The 18,367-nt window shown below is 43.0% G+C and overlaps 2 protein-coding genes across 3 annotated transcripts in view; one reads left to right on the top strand and one right to left on the bottom strand.

Annotated features, from left to right (window-relative positions):
* mpv17l (MPV17 mitochondrial membrane protein like) overlaps positions 1–2,387 on the top strand; it is a 10,980-nt gene extending 8,593 nt beyond the window's left edge. Inside the window, exon 4 of the mRNA XM_045715868.2 lies at positions 1–2,387. This exon is cut by the window's left edge and continues 1,154 nt beyond it. The gene's annotated coding sequence lies outside the window, so the exon portion shown is untranslated.
* An 8,951-nt stretch (positions 2,388–11,338) lies between these two features.
* Positions 11,339–17,967, bottom strand: LOC106602039 (calcium-responsive transcription factor). 2 transcript variants are annotated; one of them, XR_006769310.2, is made up of 5 exons: positions 17,774–17,967; positions 14,807–14,973; positions 14,403–14,513; positions 14,071–14,223; positions 11,339–13,971 (listed from the first exon to the last, which is right to left on the bottom strand). XR_006769310.2 is itself a non-coding variant. In XM_014194487.3 (5 exons), the coding sequence occupies exons 1-5, from the start codon at positions 15,286–15,288 to the stop codon at positions 13,339–13,341; spliced, it is 1,182 nt and encodes a 393-aa protein (XP_014049962.2). In that variant the 5' UTR covers positions 15,289–15,488; the 3' UTR covers positions 11,339–13,338. The 2 variants fall into 2 exon arrangements, 1 of the variants encoding a protein (XP_014049962.2); XM_014194487.3 differs by lacking the exon at positions 17,774–17,967 and adding an exon at positions 15,171–15,488.
* Between the last annotated feature and the right edge of the window lie 400 nt (positions 17,968–18,367).

Raw genomic sequence — 18,367 nt, forward strand, 5'->3', positions numbered from 1 at the left:
GTACAGTGGGCCTAATACCTCCATCTAATACCAGACCAGCAACATGTACAGTGGGCCTAATACCTCCATCTAATACCAGACCAGCAACACGTACAGTGGGCCTAATACCTCCATCTAATTCTATACCAGCAACACGTACAGTGGGCCTACATAACAAACGTTACATCACTGATTCAATTCAACACAACTTTATCAATCGCGTCAAGGGCAACCCAGAAAGCATAGTCGGACACAGAACACATTACTTTAGACATTCAGACTGTACAGGTGTAGAAGTGCAATACATTACGTGAAACAGAACAAGTTACTCTGAGACGCTTGATACATACATGTACGGCCCCTGAAGATGTTTGTAAGACAAACATGTTGGATGGATGAGAGAGGAGGTGTTAGATGTTGTGATTACAGGGATGCTCCTCAGGGAGAGGAGGTGTTAGATGTTGTGATTACAGGGATGCTCCTCAGGGAGAGGAGGTGTTAGATGTTGTGATTACAGGGATGCTCCTCAGGGAGAGGAGGTGTTAGATGTTGTGATTACAGGGATGCTCCTCAGGGAGAGGAGGTGTTAGATGTTGTGATTACAGGGATGCTCCTCAGGGAGAGGAGGTGTTAGATGTTGTGATTACAGGGATGCTCCTCAGGGAGAGGAGGTGTTAGATGTTGTGATTACAGGGATGCTCCTCAGGGAGAGGAGGTGTTAGATGTGATTACAGGGATGCTCCTCGGGGAGAGGTGGTGTTAGATGTTGTGATTACAGGGATGCTCCTCAGGGAGAGGTGGTGTTAGATGTGATTTGCAGAGAGGTTCTTCAGGGAGAGGAGGTGTTAGATGTGATTTGCAGAGAGGTTCTTCAGGGAGAGGTGGTGTTAGATGTGATTTGCAGAGAGGTTCTTCAGGGAGAGGTGGTGTTAGATGTGATTTGCAGAGAGGTTCTTCAGGGAGAGGTGGTGTTAGATGTGATTTGCAGAGAGGTTCTTCAGGGAGAGGTGGTGTTAGATGTGATTTGCAGAGAGGTTCTTCAGGGAGAGGTGGTGTTAGATGTGATTTGCAGAGAGGTTCTTCAGGGAGAGGAGGTGTTAGATGTGATTTGCAGAGAGGTTCTTCAGGGTGTGTATTTGATGTTAATGTATATATGTAAAATGTGTTTATTCTATGCTCTCAATTTCTATGTCCCATCAGTTGTGCCTTCTGTTGGTAACAAGAGCCCTTCATGTTCTGGTCTAGATTTAGTTAGTTCTTACTCAGAGAAACTGTATGTGTTTTTGTGTCTTTGTGTGTGTGTGTGTGTGTGTGTGTGTGTGTGTGTGTATATATATATTTATACAGTACCAGTCAAAAGTTTGGACACACCTATTCATTCAAGGGTTTTTCTTTATTTTTACTATTTTCTACGTTGTAGAATAATAATGTAGACATCAAAACTATGAAATAACCCATTTGGAATCATGTAGTAACCAAAAAGGTGTTAAACAAATCTAAATATATTTTATATTTTTGATTCTTCAAAGTAGCTACCCTTTGCCTTGATGACAGCTTTGCACACTCTTGGCATTCTCTCAACCAGCTTCACCTGGAATGCTTTCCCAACTGTCTTGAAGGAGTTCCCACATTTGCTGAGCACTTGTTGGCTACTTTCCTTCACTCTGCTGTCCAACTCATCCCAAACCACCTCAATTGGGTTGAGAGTGGATAATTGTGGAGGCCAGGCTCTGATGCAGAACTCCATCACTCTCCTTCTTGGTCAAATAGCCCTTACACAGCCTGGAGGTGTGTTGGGTCCTGTTGAAAAACAAATGATAGTCCCACTAAGCGCAAACCAGATGGGATGGCGTATCGCTGCAGAATGCTGTGGTAGCCATGCTGGTTAAGTGTGCCTTTAAATCAGTCGTTTCTCTTTTCTTATTTGAGATGTTCTTGCCATAATATGGACTTGGTCTTTTACCAAATAGGGCTATCTTCTGTATACCACCCCTACCTTGTCACAACACAACTGATTGGCTCAAACGCATTAAGAAGGAAAGAAATTCCACAAATTAACTTTTAACAAGGCACACCTGTTAATTGAAATACATTCCAGGTGACTACCTCATCAAGCTGGTTGAGAGAATGCCAAGTGTGTTCAAAGCTGTCATCAAGGCAAAGGGTGGCAACTTCGAAGAATCTGTTTAATTTGTTTAACACTACATTGGTTACTACATGATACCATATGTGCTATTTCATAGTTTTATGTCTTCACTATTATTCTATAATGTAGAAAATAGTAAAATAAAAAACGTAGAATGAGTAGGTGTGTCCCAACTGTTGACTGGTACTGCTCAAGTGTTGTATAACTAGTCTTCCAGATTGACCATCGAAGGATAAAGTGCTATCCTGTCCTGTTACTTGAATTGTCTATTTATTTATTTTAACCTACTAGGTTGCCATCAACCCGGTTACCTTATAACATACATATATATCCATGAACAAGAGGTATACATACCATTAGGGCTGCAAAATACACCAAATTCCTAGGTTTTCCAGAAATACCCATTGGAGGATTCCCAGATTTCCTCCTTATTCCTTGCCAATTCTAGTTTTGTTTTTCCAACCCTGGGAATCTGGGAAAGTTTCAGGAATTTTGCATCCCATCAAGGTACTTAAGATCTGCAACATTCTTTACTTAAGTCAAACCTTACTGTAGAATTTTCCCAAAATTCCCAGGTTTTCCACAAATCCCAGCTGAAATATTCCTGGAATCTGAAGGGTATAAGCAAGAAATCCAGGGATACTCTTACCCGGATTTCTGGAAATTTTGTTCAACCCTACTGTATAATCTACTATGAGGTGTTAATATTACAAATATTGTACTCAACATTACCTACCTGTGTTTACTGTTTCATAGAACAGTTGTGTTATGGCATACAGTGAATGAATAGATGGAGAAATAAAATCCAAGGTCAAGTCATACCTCCTTTCTTTGCCTCTTAAAGTAGCAGTTATCAAGTTAGTAGAGATACTTACTGTACAGACAGAGGTGTATTAGCCTCAAACCTCATAGGCTAAGATCAGGATTCAAATGATCGTGCTTTGTCAGCTATGCGCCAGTAAAAATCAATTTCTCAATGAGCTGACGTACGTAGAGTTTACCATTAATGCGGTCTCCGTGACAAGGGAACATTGCCTTTAAAAGATACAATGCTGACAAAGAGCAGGCGGATTACATCCTAGACTAAATATTCTATCCTCCAAATACTATACCATATTATTCCAATGGAATACATTATGGAGAACTACTACATGCATGTACAGTGTAGACACAAAGGACATCAACATAATTATATATACAGTGAGGGAATAAAGTAATAATAATATACAAATAATATACAAATAATAACACAAAGAATAAATACACAATGATTCATGATAACTTAGTTATATTCACTGGGCACCAGTACCAAGTCAATGATAACTTGGTTACAGTGAGGGAAAAAAGTATTTGATCCCCTGCTGATTTTGTACATTTGCCCACTGACAAAGAAATGATCAGTCTATAATTTTAATGGTAGGTTTATTTGAACAGTGAGAGACAGAATAACAACAAAAAAATCCAGAAAAACACATGTCAAAAATGTTATAAATTGATTTGCATTTTAATGAGGGAAATAAGTATTTGACCCCTCTGCAAAACATGACTTAGTACTTGGTGGCAAAACCCTTGTTGGCAATCACAGAGGTCAGACGTTTCCTGTAGTTGGCCACCAGGTTTGCACACATCTCAGGAGGGATTTTGTCCCACTCCTATTTGCAGATCTTCTCCAAGTCATTAAGGTTTCGAGGCTGACATTTGGCAACTCGAACCTTCAGCTCCCTCCACAGATTTTCTATGGGATTAAGGTCTGGAGACTGGCTAGGCCACTCCAGGACCTTAATGTGCTTCTTCTTGAGCCACTCCTTTGTTGCCTTGGCCGTGTGTTTTGTCATGCTGGAATACCCATCCACGACCCATTTTCAATGCCCTGGCTGAGGGAAGGAGGTTCTCACCCAAGATTTGACGGTACATGGCCCCGTCCATCGTCCCTTTGATGCGGTGAAGTTGTCCTGTCCCCTTAGCAGAAAAACACCCACAAAACATAATGTTTCCACCTCCATGTTTGACGGTGGGGATGGTGTTCTTGGGGTCATAGGCAGCATTCCTCCTCCTCCAAATATGGCGAGTTGAGTTGATGCCAAAGAGCTCCATTTTGGTCTCATCTGACCACAACACTTTCACCCAGTTGTCCTCTGAATCATTCAGATGTTCATTGGCAAACTTCAGACGGGCATGTATATGTGCTTTCTTGAGCAGGGGGACCTTGCGGACGCTGCAGGATTTCAGTCCTTCACGGCGTAGTGTGTTACCAATTGTTTTCTTGGTGACTATGGTCCCAGCTGCCTTGAGATCATTGACAAGATCCTCCCGTGTAGTTCTGGGCTGATTCCTGACCGTTCTCATGATCATTGCAACTCCACGAGGTGAGATCTTGCATGGAGCCCCAGGCCGAGGGAGATTGACAGTTCTTTTGTGTTTCTTCCATTTGCGAATAATCGCACCAAATGTCGTCACCTTCTTACCAAGCTGCTTGGTGATGGTCTTGTAGCCCATTCCAGCCTTGTGTAGGTCTACAATCTTGTCCCTGACATCCTTGGAGAGCTCTTTGGTCTTGGCCATGGTGGAGAGTTTGGAATCTGATTGATTGATTGCTTCTGTGGACAGGTGTCTTTTATACAGGTAACAAACTGAGATTAGGAGCACTCCCTTCAAGAGTGTGCTCCTAATCTCAGCTCGTTACCTGTATAAAAGACACCTGGGAGCCAGAAATCTTTCTGATTGAGAGGGGGTCAAATACTTATTTCCCTCATTAAAAGGCAAATCAATTTATAACATTTTTGACATGCGTTTTTCTAGATTTTTTTGTTGTTATTCTGTCTCTCACTGTTCAAATAAACCTACCATTAAAATTATAGACTGATCAATTTTTTGTCAGTGGGCAAACGTACAAAATCAGCAGGGGATCAAATACTTTTTTCCCTCACTGTATATTTTAGCATATGTCAGAACAAGCAATCAGTGTGAGAGTGTTGACTAATGCTGTGCATCTTGTTACTAAACTCAGCAAAACAAGAAACGTACTCTCACTGTCAACTGCGTTTATTTTCAGCTAACTTAACATGTGTAAATATTTGTGTGAACATAACAAGATTCAACAAGACATAAACTGAACAAGTTCCACAGACATGTGACTAACAGAAATTGAATAATGTGTCCCTGAACAAAGGGCGGGGGGGTCAAAATCAAAAGTTAACAGTCAGTATCTGGTGTGGCCACCAGCTGCATTAAGTACTGCAGTGCATCTTCTCCTCATGGACTGCACCAGATTTGCCAGTTCTTGCTGTGAGATGTTACCCCACTCTTCCACCAAGGCACCTGCAAGTTCCCGGACATTTCTGGGGGGAATGTCCCTAGCCCTCACCCTCCGATCCAACAGGTCCCAGACGTGCTCAATGGGATTGAGATCCAGGCTCTTCGCTGGCCATGGCAGAACACTGACATTCTTGTCTTGCAGGAAATCACGCACAGAATGAGCAGTATGGCTGGTGGCATTGTCATGCTGGAGAGTCATGTCAGGATGAGCCTGCAGGAAGGGTACCACATGAGGGAGGATGATGTCTTCCCTGTAACGCACAGCGTTGAGATTGCCTGCAATGACAACAAGCTCAGTCCGATGATGCTGTGACACACCGCCCCAGACCATGACGGACCCTACAGGGTGTAAGGTGTAAGGCACATTCCTTCGACGATAAACGCAAATCTGACCATCACCCCTGGTGAGACTAAACCGCGACTCGTCAGTGAAGAGCACTTTTTGCCAGTCCTGTCTGGTCCAGCGACGGTGGGTTTGTGCCCATAGGCAACGTTGTTGCCAGTGAGGTCCTGCCTTACAACAGGCCTACAAGCCCTCAGTCCAACCTCTCTCAGCCTATTGCGGACAGTCTGAGCACTGATGGAGGGATTGTGCGTTCCTTGTGTAACTCGGGCAGTTGCTGTTGCCATCCTATACCTTTCCCGCAGGTGTGATGTTCGGATGTACCGACCCTGTGCAGGTGTTGTTACACGTGGTCTGCGAGGACGATCAGCTGTCCATCCTGTTTCCCTGTAGCGCTGTCTTAGGCATCTCACAGTACAGACATTGCAATTTATTGCCCTGGCCACATCTGTAGTCCTCATGCCTCCTTGCAGCATGCCTAAGGCACGTTCACGCAGATGAGCAGGGACCCTGGGCATCTTTCTTTTTATGTTTTTCAGAGTCAGTAGAAAGGCCTCTTTCGTGTCCTAAGTTTTCATAACTGTAACCTTAATTGCCTACCGTCTGTAAGCTGTTAGTGTCTTAACGACCGTTCCACAGTTGCATGTTCATTAATTGTTTATGGTTCATTGATCAAGCATGGGAAACAGCATTTAAACCCTTCACAATTAAGATCTGTGAAGGTATTTGGATTTTTATGAATTATCTTTGAAAGACAGGGTCCTGAAAAAGGTATGTTTCTTTTTTTGCTGAGTTTATAACATGATGTAGTAGTCGGCAGAGTGAAGGCTCATCATAACCATAACATGGTGTAGTAGTCGGCAGAGTGAAGGCTCACCATAACATGGTGTAGTAGTCGGCAGAGTGAAGGCTCACCATAACTATAACATGGTGTAGTAGTCGGCAGAGTGAAGGCTCACCATAACATGGTGTAGTAGTTGGCAGAGTGAAGGCTCACCATAACATGGTGTAGTAGTCGGCAGAGTGAAGGCTCACCATAACATGGTGTAGTAGTCGGCAGAGTGAAGGCTCATCATAACTGTAACATGGTGTAGTAGTTGGCAGAGTGAAGGCTCACCATAACTATAACATGGTATAGTAGTCGGCAGAGTGAAGGCTCACCATAACATGGTGTAGTAGTCGGCAGAGTGAAGGCTCACCATAACTATAACATGGTATAGTAGTCGGCAGAGTGAAGGCTCACCATAACATGGTGTAGTAGTCGGCAGAGTGAAGGCTCACCATAACTATAACATGGTGTAGTAGTCGGCAGAGTGAAGGCTCACCATAACATGGTGTAGTAGTTGGCAGAGTGAAGGCTCACCATAACATGGTGTAGTAGTCGGCAGAGTGAAGGCTCATCATAACTGTAACATGGTGTAGTAGTTGGCAGAGTGAAGGCTCACCATAACTATAACATGGTATAGTAGTCGGCAGAGTGAAGGCTCACCATAACATGGTGTAGTAGTCGGCAGAGTGAAGGCTCACCATAACTATAACATGGTATAGTAGTCGGCAGAGTGAAGGCTCACCATAACATGGTGTAGTAGTCAGCAGAGTGAAGGCTCACCATAACATGGTGTAGTAGTCGGCAGAGTGAAGGCTCACCATAACATGGTGTAGTAGTCGGCAGAGTGAAGGCTCATCATAACTGTAACATGGTGTAGTAGTTGGCAGAGTGAAGGTTCACCATAACTATAACATGGTATAGTAGTCGGCAGAGTGAAGGCTCACCATAACATGGTGTAGTAGTCGGCAGAGTGAAGGCTCACCATAACATGGTGTAGTAGTCGGCAGAGTGAAGGCTCACCATAACATGGTGTAGTAGTCAGCAGAGTGAAGGCTCATCATAACATGGTGTAGTAGTTGGCAGAGCGAAGGCTCACCATAACATGGTGTAGTAGTCGGCAGAGTGAAGACTCATCATAACATGGTGTAGTAGTTGGCAGAGTGAAAGCTCACCATAACATGGTGTAGTAGTCGGCAGAGTGAAGGCTCACCATAACATGGTGTAGTAGTCGGCAGAGTGAAGGCTCACCATAACTATAACATGGTGTAGTAGTCAGCAGAGTGAAGGCTCACCATAACTATAACATGGTGTAGTAGTCAGCAGAGTGAAGGCTCACCATAACTATAACATGGTGTAGTAGTCAGCAGAGTGAAGGCTCACCATAACATGGTGTAGTAGTCGGCAGAGTGAAGGCTCACCATAACATGGTGTAGTAGTCAGCAGAGTGAAGGCTCATCATAACATGGTGTAGTAGTCAGCAGAGTGAAGGCTCACCATAACATGGTGTAGTAGTCGGCAGAGTGAAGACTCATCATAACATGGTGTAGTAGTCAGCAGAGTGAAGACTCATCATAACATGGTGTAGTAGTCAGCAGAGTGAAGGCTCACCATAACATGGTGTAGTAGTCGGCAGAGTGAAGACTCATCATAACATGGTGTAGTAGTCAGTGTTTCCCAATCCTGGTCCTTGGGAACCATTTTTGTTTTTGCACCAGCACTAACACACCTGATTGAAATAATAAAAAGCTTGATGATGAGTTGAGTAGTTAAGTGTATTGGTGCTCGGGGAAAAGCCCTTTGGGTCCCTAAGACCAGAATTGGGAACCACTGGTGTAGCATGTTGGCTGGAGTACATCAGTGACATTCACCTTCACTGAGATGTAAAGCAAACTGTCATGGTGAGACAGACTAATCTCTTGCTCTGTTGGCGAAGACTGTTGTCGGTTGACTATGAGTGGTGTGTGTTGTCCATTAGGTCCAACGTTGTGAGTTACAGCTCTGCTTGGCGTTAGCCTGGTCCCAGATCTGGTTCAGATTTGGCCTACTCCTCCATTGTCATCGTTGGCATGACAATCCAGGAGGAGTTGGCAGAAGAGCAGAAGCAGACTGCCACCCAGGCTATCTTGGGGTGGAACACAATGTACTCTGACAGTGGTGCCACTGCCTTAACCTGGATAGATCCCACAGTCAGGGTGCTGCGGAGTAGGAGGCAGTCAAAGGGCGATGAATGAAGTGGACAGCAGAGCCATATATTTAGAAAAGCTCAGCCAGCTTTTAAAGAACTTTCAACATTGTTCTAAATTTTAGACATCCAGTTATATAGTATTGTTTAAATATTCCCTGTGAAATGTTAACGGGGAAACAACATGGCTGCCTTAGAATATTGTGGTGTCATGTAAAGGCTACGTCAATGTCCCAACTCTAAATGTCTCTGCTGGTCACTAATGGGAGTCTTGTTACAGTGTGTTCCCAGACCTCACATTGTTTCAATAAACCACACAGGAGCATCAATCAATGTGCAGTGTTTCTGGACAGGGCCCTGGAGAAGGCCTACTGTCTACTCTCTATGGCCTAGGCCTCTGGGCTGTTTCTGGACAGGGCCCTGGAGAAGGCCTACTGTCTACTCTCTATGGCTTAGGCCTCTGGGCTGTTTCTGGACAGGGCCCTGGAGAAGGCCTACTGTCTACTCTCTGCCGACATGGAGAATGCAATACTGCTCATCTGAAACTGTCCCAATGAATGCATCAACATTTGGATTTTATAATTTGTTTCAAAGCAAAATGTGTTTTGACTATAATGATGATCCATGTGCGATTCGTAAAAAATATGGAAATGCCTTGGTCATAACATGAGTAACACATTTTCTTACGGTGGTTTGTGGAAAGATGCCCATTGTATAAATAGATTAACAGTGGGTCAAATAAAGTGATTTAAAGTTTAAGGTATTTGAGAGTTCTCATTATTTCATTGAAATGGTCAAAAATAATCTTGACAGAACACTATATTCAATTTTAACTGTAGTTTCTTTCATTCAGCTACAGGTGGAGACATCTGCCCCACTAAACAGGCATGCAGTATTCTCACTGTCCCCTAACAGTTCCAGCAATATGTTTAGGCATGCAGTCTCCGCACTGTCCCCTAACAGTTCCAGCAATATGTTTAGGCATGCAGTATTCTCACTGTCCCCTAACAGTTCCAGCAATATGTTTAGGCATGCAGTATTCTCACTGTCCCCTAACAGTTCCAGCAATATGTTTAGGCATGCATGGTCTTCTCATATGTCATTGACAACATATGTTTATACTGCAGTAGTTTATGTGTCGGGGGGCTAGGGTCAGTCTGTTACATCTGGAGCATTTCTCTTGTCTTATCCGGTGTCCTGTGTGAATTTAAATATGCTCTCTCTAATTCTCTCTTTCTCTCTTTCTCTCTTTCTCTCGGAGGACCTGAGCCCTAGGACCATGCCTCAGGACTACCTGGTATGATGACTCCTTGCTGTCCCCAGTCCACCTGGCCGTGCTGCTGCTCCAGTTTCAACTGTTCTGCCTGCGGCTATGGAACCCTGACCTGTTCACCGGACGTGCTTGTTGCACCCTCGACAACTACTATGATTATTATTATTTGACCATGCTGGTCATTTATGAACATTTTAACATCTTGACCATGTTCTGTTATAATATCCACCCTGCACAGCCAGAAGAGGACTGGCCACCCCTCATAGCCTGGTTCCTCTCTAGGTTTCTTCCTAGGTTTTTGGCCTTTCTAGGGAGTTTTTCCTAGGGAGTTTTTCCTAGCCACCGTGCTTCTTTCACATGCATTGCTTGCTGTTTGGGGTTTTAGGTTGGGTTTCTGTACAGCACTTTGAGATATCAGCTGATGTACGAAGGGCTATATAAATACATTTGATTTGACAACACATTGATAGGCAAAGATCACTGCATAACCACAACCTGTCTATTTTCTAGCCCACATCTTCTGAGATAGTGACTGAAATATTCTGGCCTGCTTTTAAAAATGGACAGGCTATGCTCAATACAAAACGGACAGGCTATGCTCATAACAAAACGGGTAGGCGTGCTAGAAGAGTATTCCAGTGATCACATTCAGAGGCCTAAAAAAAAAGTAACTTTATTACCTAAAGATCTAGGATCAGATTTAATCCCAATCACTAGTCATCAATAAATAGCCTGATGAAAAATTATCTTACGGTACCAGTGAATCAGTCGTCACTAGTTAACACATCACAAGGCCCATCTACCCGACCAATCAGATGGTGTGTGATGAGACGTATGCCAATGTGGTGGCATTATCCCGTGTTCACGTGCTAGTCGGAACTAGGAAAGTCTGAAATTTACCACCTCCTATGTTCAATGCGGCACATGTATTTTTTATTTATTTTTAACCTTTAACTAGGTAAGTCAGTTAAGAACACATTCTTATTTTCAATGACGGCTTAGGAACAGTGGGTTAACTGCCTTGTTCAGGGGCAGAATGACAGATTTGACCTTGTCTGCAACATTTCGGTTACTAGTCCAACGCTCTAACCACTAGGCTACCTGCCGCTTCAACTACATCACTTAGCAAGTCGCCATTTCAGAGTTGACTAGTTCCGACTAGCACGTGAACAAGGCAATACTGATGGTATGTTTACATAGCAGGTTAAGATTACCTCATTCTCCTAACCTGCCACGCTGATTAAGAAAAGTTGGTTACATCCAAAGCTTAATTGGGTTGTATCACTTTCCTCATTTATTTTGGAATCCACCAGTTTAAACATCATTTGCATGATGATGCACGAGTGGAGAATTTCATACAAGCACATTTTTCATCCACATTCCCTCTCGTCGTTTAGATATCTTTATCAAAAGTGACAGAGCGAGAACGAAGGAGCTGAGCAAAATCCAATTGAGAAGAGGCCATACGTTTCTGTTAGCTCAATGATTTGGTTATTTATTAGCTATAATAAAACCAACTGTGGCCCGTTCTAAATGCAAAGTGGTAATCGGATGTCTTATTCCAGCCTGGTCTCAAAGACTAGACGTAACATAGTACGTCGAAATCCAGGACACTCAAATTAGTACGATACAGTGCAATCAGAAAGTGTTCAGAACCCTTGACTTTACACATTGTTACTTTACAGCCTTATTCAAAAGTTGCCTAAATTGTCCCCCCCCCCTCCTCAATCCACACACAACCCCATAATGACAGAACAAAAACGGGTTTAGAAAGGTTGGCTAAATTTATTAATAAAAAAACTGAAATATCAGGCCACTCTACCATAAAGGCCTGATTGGTGGAGTGCTGCAGAGATGGTTGTCATTCTGGAAGGTTCTCCCATCTCCACAGAGGAACTCTAGAGCTCTGTCAGAGTGACCATCGGGTTCTTGATCACCTCCCTGACCAAGGCCGTTCCCCCCCCCCCCCCGATTGCTCAGTTTGGCCGGAGGACCAGCTCTAGGAAGAGTCTTGATGGTTCCAAACTTCTCCATTTAAGAATGATGGAGGCCACTGTTCTTGGGTACCTTCAATGCTTCAGACATGTTTTGGTATCCTTCCCCAGACCCGTGCCTCGACACAATCCTGTCTCGGAGCTCTACGGACAATTCCTTCGACCTCATGGCTTGGTTTTTGCTCTGTCAACTGTAGGACCTTATATAGACAGGTGTGTGCCTTTCCAAATCATGTCCAATCAATTGAATTTACCACAGGTGGACTCCAATCAAGTTGTAGAAACATCTCAAGGATGATCAATGGAAACAGGATGGACCTGAGCTCAGTTTCAAGTCTCATCACAAAGGGTCTGAATACTTATGCAAATAAGGTATGTTTTAGATTTTTTTTTAAATAAATGAACAAAAATGTATAAAAACCTGTTTTTGCTTTGTCATTAGGGAGTATGGTGTGTAGATTAATGAATATTTAATTTAATCCATTTTAGAATAAGGCTGTAACGTAACAAAATGAGTAAAAGGGGAAGGGGTCTGAATACTCTGAATGTTACGTTTGGTTACTTTAAGTCAGGTGGATGGGTAGGTGTATAACACAAACAACCCAAAGGTTGCATGTTTGAATTTCATCATGGACAACATTAGCATTTTAGCTACTTTGCAACTACTTAGCATGTTAGCTAACCCTTCCCCTAACCCCTAGAAGAATGGGAGAAACTGCCATAATACAGGTGTGCCAAGCTTGTAGCGTCATACCCAAGAAGACTCAAGGCTGTAATCGCTGCAAAAGGGGCTTCAACAAAGTACTGAGTAAAGGGTCTGAATACTTATGCAAATGTAATATTTCATTTTTATTTAAAAAATAAATAAATAATTGCTAACATTTCTAGACCTGTTTTTGCTCAGTCATTATGGGGTATTGTGTGTAGATTAATGAGGAAAATAACAATTTAATCCATTTTAGAATTAGGTTTTAACGTAACAAAATGTGAAAAAAGGGAAGGTGTCTGATGTCAAAATTCATACAACCAAAAATTAAGATCGAAAAGCACATTTAAGGTTAGAAATTAGGGTTAGCAGTGTGGTTACAGTTAGGTTTAAAATCAGATTTTATGACTGCCAGCTAGTGAGCACTCTGCAGCGCTGCCTCCAGAACAAGATTCAAAACTAACCTGCCCTGAGATTGCGTCCCCCTCTTGACCCCCCCCCCCCTTTATCAAGTTGTGTTGACAGAAAGTTAATATTAGTTGAAATAAAAGTTACACTAACCAAAATATACTCAATTGGTGGCAGAACCCACACACTCAGTCCTCAGCCCTAGGCTCAATGCCAACAAGGTGTCCACACTCACTATGTCCTCTGTATGCTGTTCTAACCCATCTATGAAAGGGTGTGACGCACTCTTGGTTGGAATGAGGTCCATGTCCGTCTCAGCTTTTCTCTTCCTTGGAGAAAAGGTCAGTGGAAGGCCTTTATCCTGTGGAACATGGGCCTTCATATCCAGCAACACGCTTCTGAGCTGTGAAGACAGATCAGTCACGTACTGTTCCTCTTGGAGATGATAAGTGAGTTCTGTGATCTCTTTAAGATATCCTGCACATTGCCTCCGTAACCGCAACAGCTTCCTAGAGGACCTGTTCTTTCCTCTTCCAGATGGACCTTCGTATGGACGGTCAATGTTGGAGTCTCTGGTGGCCTGCTTGGTCTTAAACATGACATTTCTTATGTCACTGTCAGTGGGGTAATAGCGCCTGCGAGTAGGTGGAGGAGGCTGCTCTCCATGGAAAAGCTCTTCCACTACAAAGGTGTTTAGATGACACTTCATTTCAGTCATCTTTCTCACACCAGACAGAGTCAGCTGCTCAATCTTCTCTCTCAGCCTGGCATCTACAGCTTCCCTAACATAAGCTGCCTGTTGGAGAAACAATACATGGGTTTATCATAAAGGGGTCAGTGGGTAAGGGGGGTAACTTAACCAACACTATTATATAGATTCTATAGTTATATTTACCTCGCCAACAACTGCATGTGAGCTGTGCTCAGAGAGGGAGGGGAACCTGACGCAGTAGACAACCTCTGCCTTCACAGAGCTGGGTGTAAAACTTAGCGCTGCCTTCAGAGTTTGGGAGGCCTCCTTTTTACAGCACACTGTACTTTCCTCAATCTAGACAAAGAATGTGGTATTTGTTACATATGTACTGTTACTATGTACGGTGTTAGGCTGATTCACAGGTTGTGTTTACACATCCAGCTCAATTCTGATAGAGATATATATATATATATATTTTTTTTTTAGACAGACCAACAGTAGGCGTAGACCTTGATATAAGTTTTCATATTTACCTTAAAATCAGGAAAGCGGATAACTTGGGCGATGTTTATTATAGCCTTGCAGTCCACTTTTTTGGTATTTTGTACCAGTTTCCGTCTCTTTACAAAGGCATGGTCTTCACGCTACGGAAGATAATAAAAAAAATACATTCACCTAATAATAATACATTAGACTTTTATAGCACTTTTCTAGACACCCAAAGCTCTTTACAGTGTACAGGGAAACTCACCACCCTAACCCCACCTACATACTCTTGCAATAAGTGCCATGGGATGTTTAGTGACCAGAGTTAGGACAACCCTTTAAAGTCCCATGTTATTGAGGAACATTCCATTGTTAGTACTTCAACATTATTCTAATTAAATGTTAGAAAAAGTGTAGGGTGTAAATGACAGTGATCCGTCTATGAACTTACTTCCTTCTTGTCTCTTTCAGCAGCATATTTCTCTTTGGCTTTTGTCTGTCTGTCTTTGCCCTGGTGGCATTCATACGTCTTTGTGCCAACAACTTGAAACGGAACACCATTGAATGGGATACTTTTACTCTCCCAGCTGAGTTTTTTCCGTGCCAAAGGCTGTGCATCTGTTAAAAAGGTCAACAATATGATATTTTACTATTAGAATGATAGGCTTGTACGGAAACTAACAAAGTTCCTCTCTGGTCGAGTGCTGGGAATGCAATTTGTTATGCTAGCTAGCTAACTTAGCTAGCATCATTTTAGATGAGTAGCAAAAGTTAGCTAACGTTACTAGTTTAAAAAAAAAGACAAGACAACTTACCCTTTTGTCCAAAACTTTTGTCTTTTCCCAATGTTACGAATTTCAGTGACGTTGCCAATTCTTGTTCCCGAATGTATTTAGTTATTTCGTCCTCAAACTTGAACTCGAGATATGCCATTTCGAAAATGCGGCGTTATCGAATATGTTCATCTTCTTTGAGATTGGTTTGGCGGATCGCATCCAACCTTTAGTTGTATACACTGCCACCTACTGTTCTTCGGTGAGGTTTACCGCCACCTACTAGACCGGAGTATAACTCCCTTATACTTTGCTAAAAATAAAAAATAAAATATAACAAATACCCTACAATTTCACACTACACTCACAAAATAATAATAATTTAAAAAAAAATTAAAAATAAAAAATACCATGCTCCACTATTGGGGTGGCAGGGTAGCCTAGTGGTTAGAACGTTGTGCCAGTAACTGAATGGTTGCTAGATAAAATCCCTGGGCTGACAAGGTAAAAATCTGTCGGTCTGCCCCTGAACAAGGCAGTTAACCCACTGTTCCTAGGCTGTCATTGAAAATAAGAATTTGTTCTTAACTGACTTGCCTAGTAAAATAAAATAAAAATATCTATTTAGTCCTACTGCAGGCCAACAGCCTGAAAGGATGGGACACCACCACTTAACACACCCTGTAACTCTTCTGATGTCAAGTCTCGCACACCCAAAGACCTCTCTGCAGCTGCCACCACAACGTCTACTTTCTGCGACTTACGTTCCATGCCTGCAGTTGTTTTAAGGTAGGCCTTGAAATACATCCACAAGTACACCTCCAATTGACTCAAATTATGTCAATTAGCCTATCAGAAGCTTCTAAAGCCATGACATCATTTTCTGGAATTTTACAAGCTGTTTAAAGGCACAGTCAACTTCTGACCCACTGGAATTTTGATAACAATGACTATAAATGCCAAAACTCCAATCTTACTGAAACATACAGTTGGAAGTCGGAAGTTTACATACACTTATCTTGGAGTCATTAAAACTCATTTTTCAACCACTACACACATTTCTTGTTAACAAACTATAGTTTTGGCAAGTCGGTTAGCACATCTACTTTGTGCATGACACAAGTAATTTTTCCAACAATTGTTTACAGACAGATTATTTCACATATATTTCACTGTATCAAAATTCCAGTGGGTCAGAACTACAATCAGCACAAACCCCTTGGCGCCACCTACTGTTCTGGAGTGTGAGGCCAAATGTTGTTATTGTTCTTCTAACAAATGTTCTAGGGACATGCTGCCACCTACTGTATTGGCTGTGTATCAGCCTACTATTATGTAGTTTGAATGAATTACACTTTGTGATTTAAAAAAAATACAATTGACCTACCAACTAACCCTGCCCCATAGCCGTGGGAAGTAGAGGGGCTGAGGGTGCTGCAATTAAAAAATACCCCTCCCCCCATCGACATCACCCCAACCCAAAACATCTTCCTGTGGCCATAAAACCTCACCACTATTCCACTACTTTGGCCTTATCTGATCCTACTCCAGGCCAGCAGCATGGGAGGACGGGACACTATCGTTCAAAACATCTTGTAACTCTTCTGCAGTAAAATCTCATACACCCAAGTACTTCACTGCAGCTGCCACCACAACATCTATCCTCTGTGATTTACGTTCCATTCCTGCGTCGGTGCAATTGATAATCATGGCTATGAACGCTAAGAAACCCACCTTACTGCAGCACATGTTATTCCCATCACTCTGTATTGGCCTCGGCTTACTCACCCTGGATCCATCTTCCTCTACACTGCCTCGGCATACAACACCTTCTGCACTACTCTGATCCTGGCAACCTCAACCTGCCTTTCTCTCACCGGACCCCTCTGATCTCCAGCACCATGGGTACCCCTACAGTTTACACAACTTTCTACACCGATACTACACATTCATTTGTCTCATGTCATCCTGCACACTTCTCACATCTAGGAATCTCCCTCCTACACACTGCTGCCACATGACAATAAGCTTGACACCTAAAACACCGTAATGGGTTTAGGACAAAAACTCTCACAGGATAACTGATGTAACCGATGTGAAATGGCTAGTTAGTTAGCGGTGGTGCGCGCTAATAGCGTTTCAATCGGTGACGTCACTCGCTCTGAGACCTGAAGTGGTTGTTCCTCTTGCGTTGCAAGGGCCGCGGCTTTTGTGGCGCGATGGGTAACGATGCTTCGTGGGTGTCAGTTGTTGATGTGTGCAAGGGTCCCGGGTTCGAGCCCAGGTTGGGGCGAAGAGAGGGACGGAACCTACACTGTTACATTGGTGCCGTGACCCGGATCATTGGTTACTGCGGAAAAGGAGGAGGTCAAAAGGGGGGTGAGTGTAACCGATGTGAAATGGCTAGTTAGTTAGCGGTGGTGCGCGCTAATAGCGTTTCAATCCGTGACGTCACTCGCTCTGAGACCTGAAGTGGTTGTTCCCTGCGTTGCAAGGGCAGCGGCTTTTGTGGCACGATGGGTAACGATGTTTCGTGGGGTGTCAGTTGTTGATGTGTGCAAGGGTCCCTGGTTCGAGCCCAGGTTGGGGCGAAGAGCGGGATGGAACCTACACTGTTACACTGACACATCCTAACTTGACTTTACCTGCATCAAAACTCAGTAGAACTCTTCCCCGTTTCACCACGCTGTTCACCTGGTCTGCTTCTTCAACTTCAGTTGACCCTTCTCAACACTTAACGCCCCTCCAGTTATCACTCCTTTCAACAGCTCCGGAGAGGAAAGCAAGTCACAGTTCTTGTCCCAGTCGCGTGGTACGGAGCACACACTCCCTCTGAATGACAGAAACACAAAAGAAACCCAAGAACCTCCTCCTCTTCTTCTTCTGTGGGTTTTATGGTGAACTACATCCCCAAAAAGTGTATTTGCACCACCAACTGGACAGGGGTTGAAAATACAAGGTAAAAATAATCCATACGTGATGGGGGAAAGTAACTTCATCCACACAACTAAAATAGTAAATTGACAAAAAACAAAACTCCAATTTCTTCATTCTATATCTCCTTACTCAGACTGAGAGGCATTCCAACAAATTGAATGGACATGCTGCTACCTACTGTACGGGTAGTGAACTGGAGAAGGAAAAAAACTGTGGAAAGGGGAAGAAATCGACATCACCAAAAAAGACGTACAAATGTTGTATTTATTTATTTTAATTAGAACCTCTGGCATTAGGATGTA

The sequence above is a fragment of the Salmo salar genome, chromosome 03, assembly GCF_965601325.2.
Source record: "Salmo salar chromosome 03, fSalSal1, whole genome shotgun sequence".
In the NCBI taxonomy this organism is placed as follows: domain Eukaryota; kingdom Metazoa; phylum Chordata; class Actinopteri; order Salmoniformes; family Salmonidae; genus Salmo; species Salmo salar.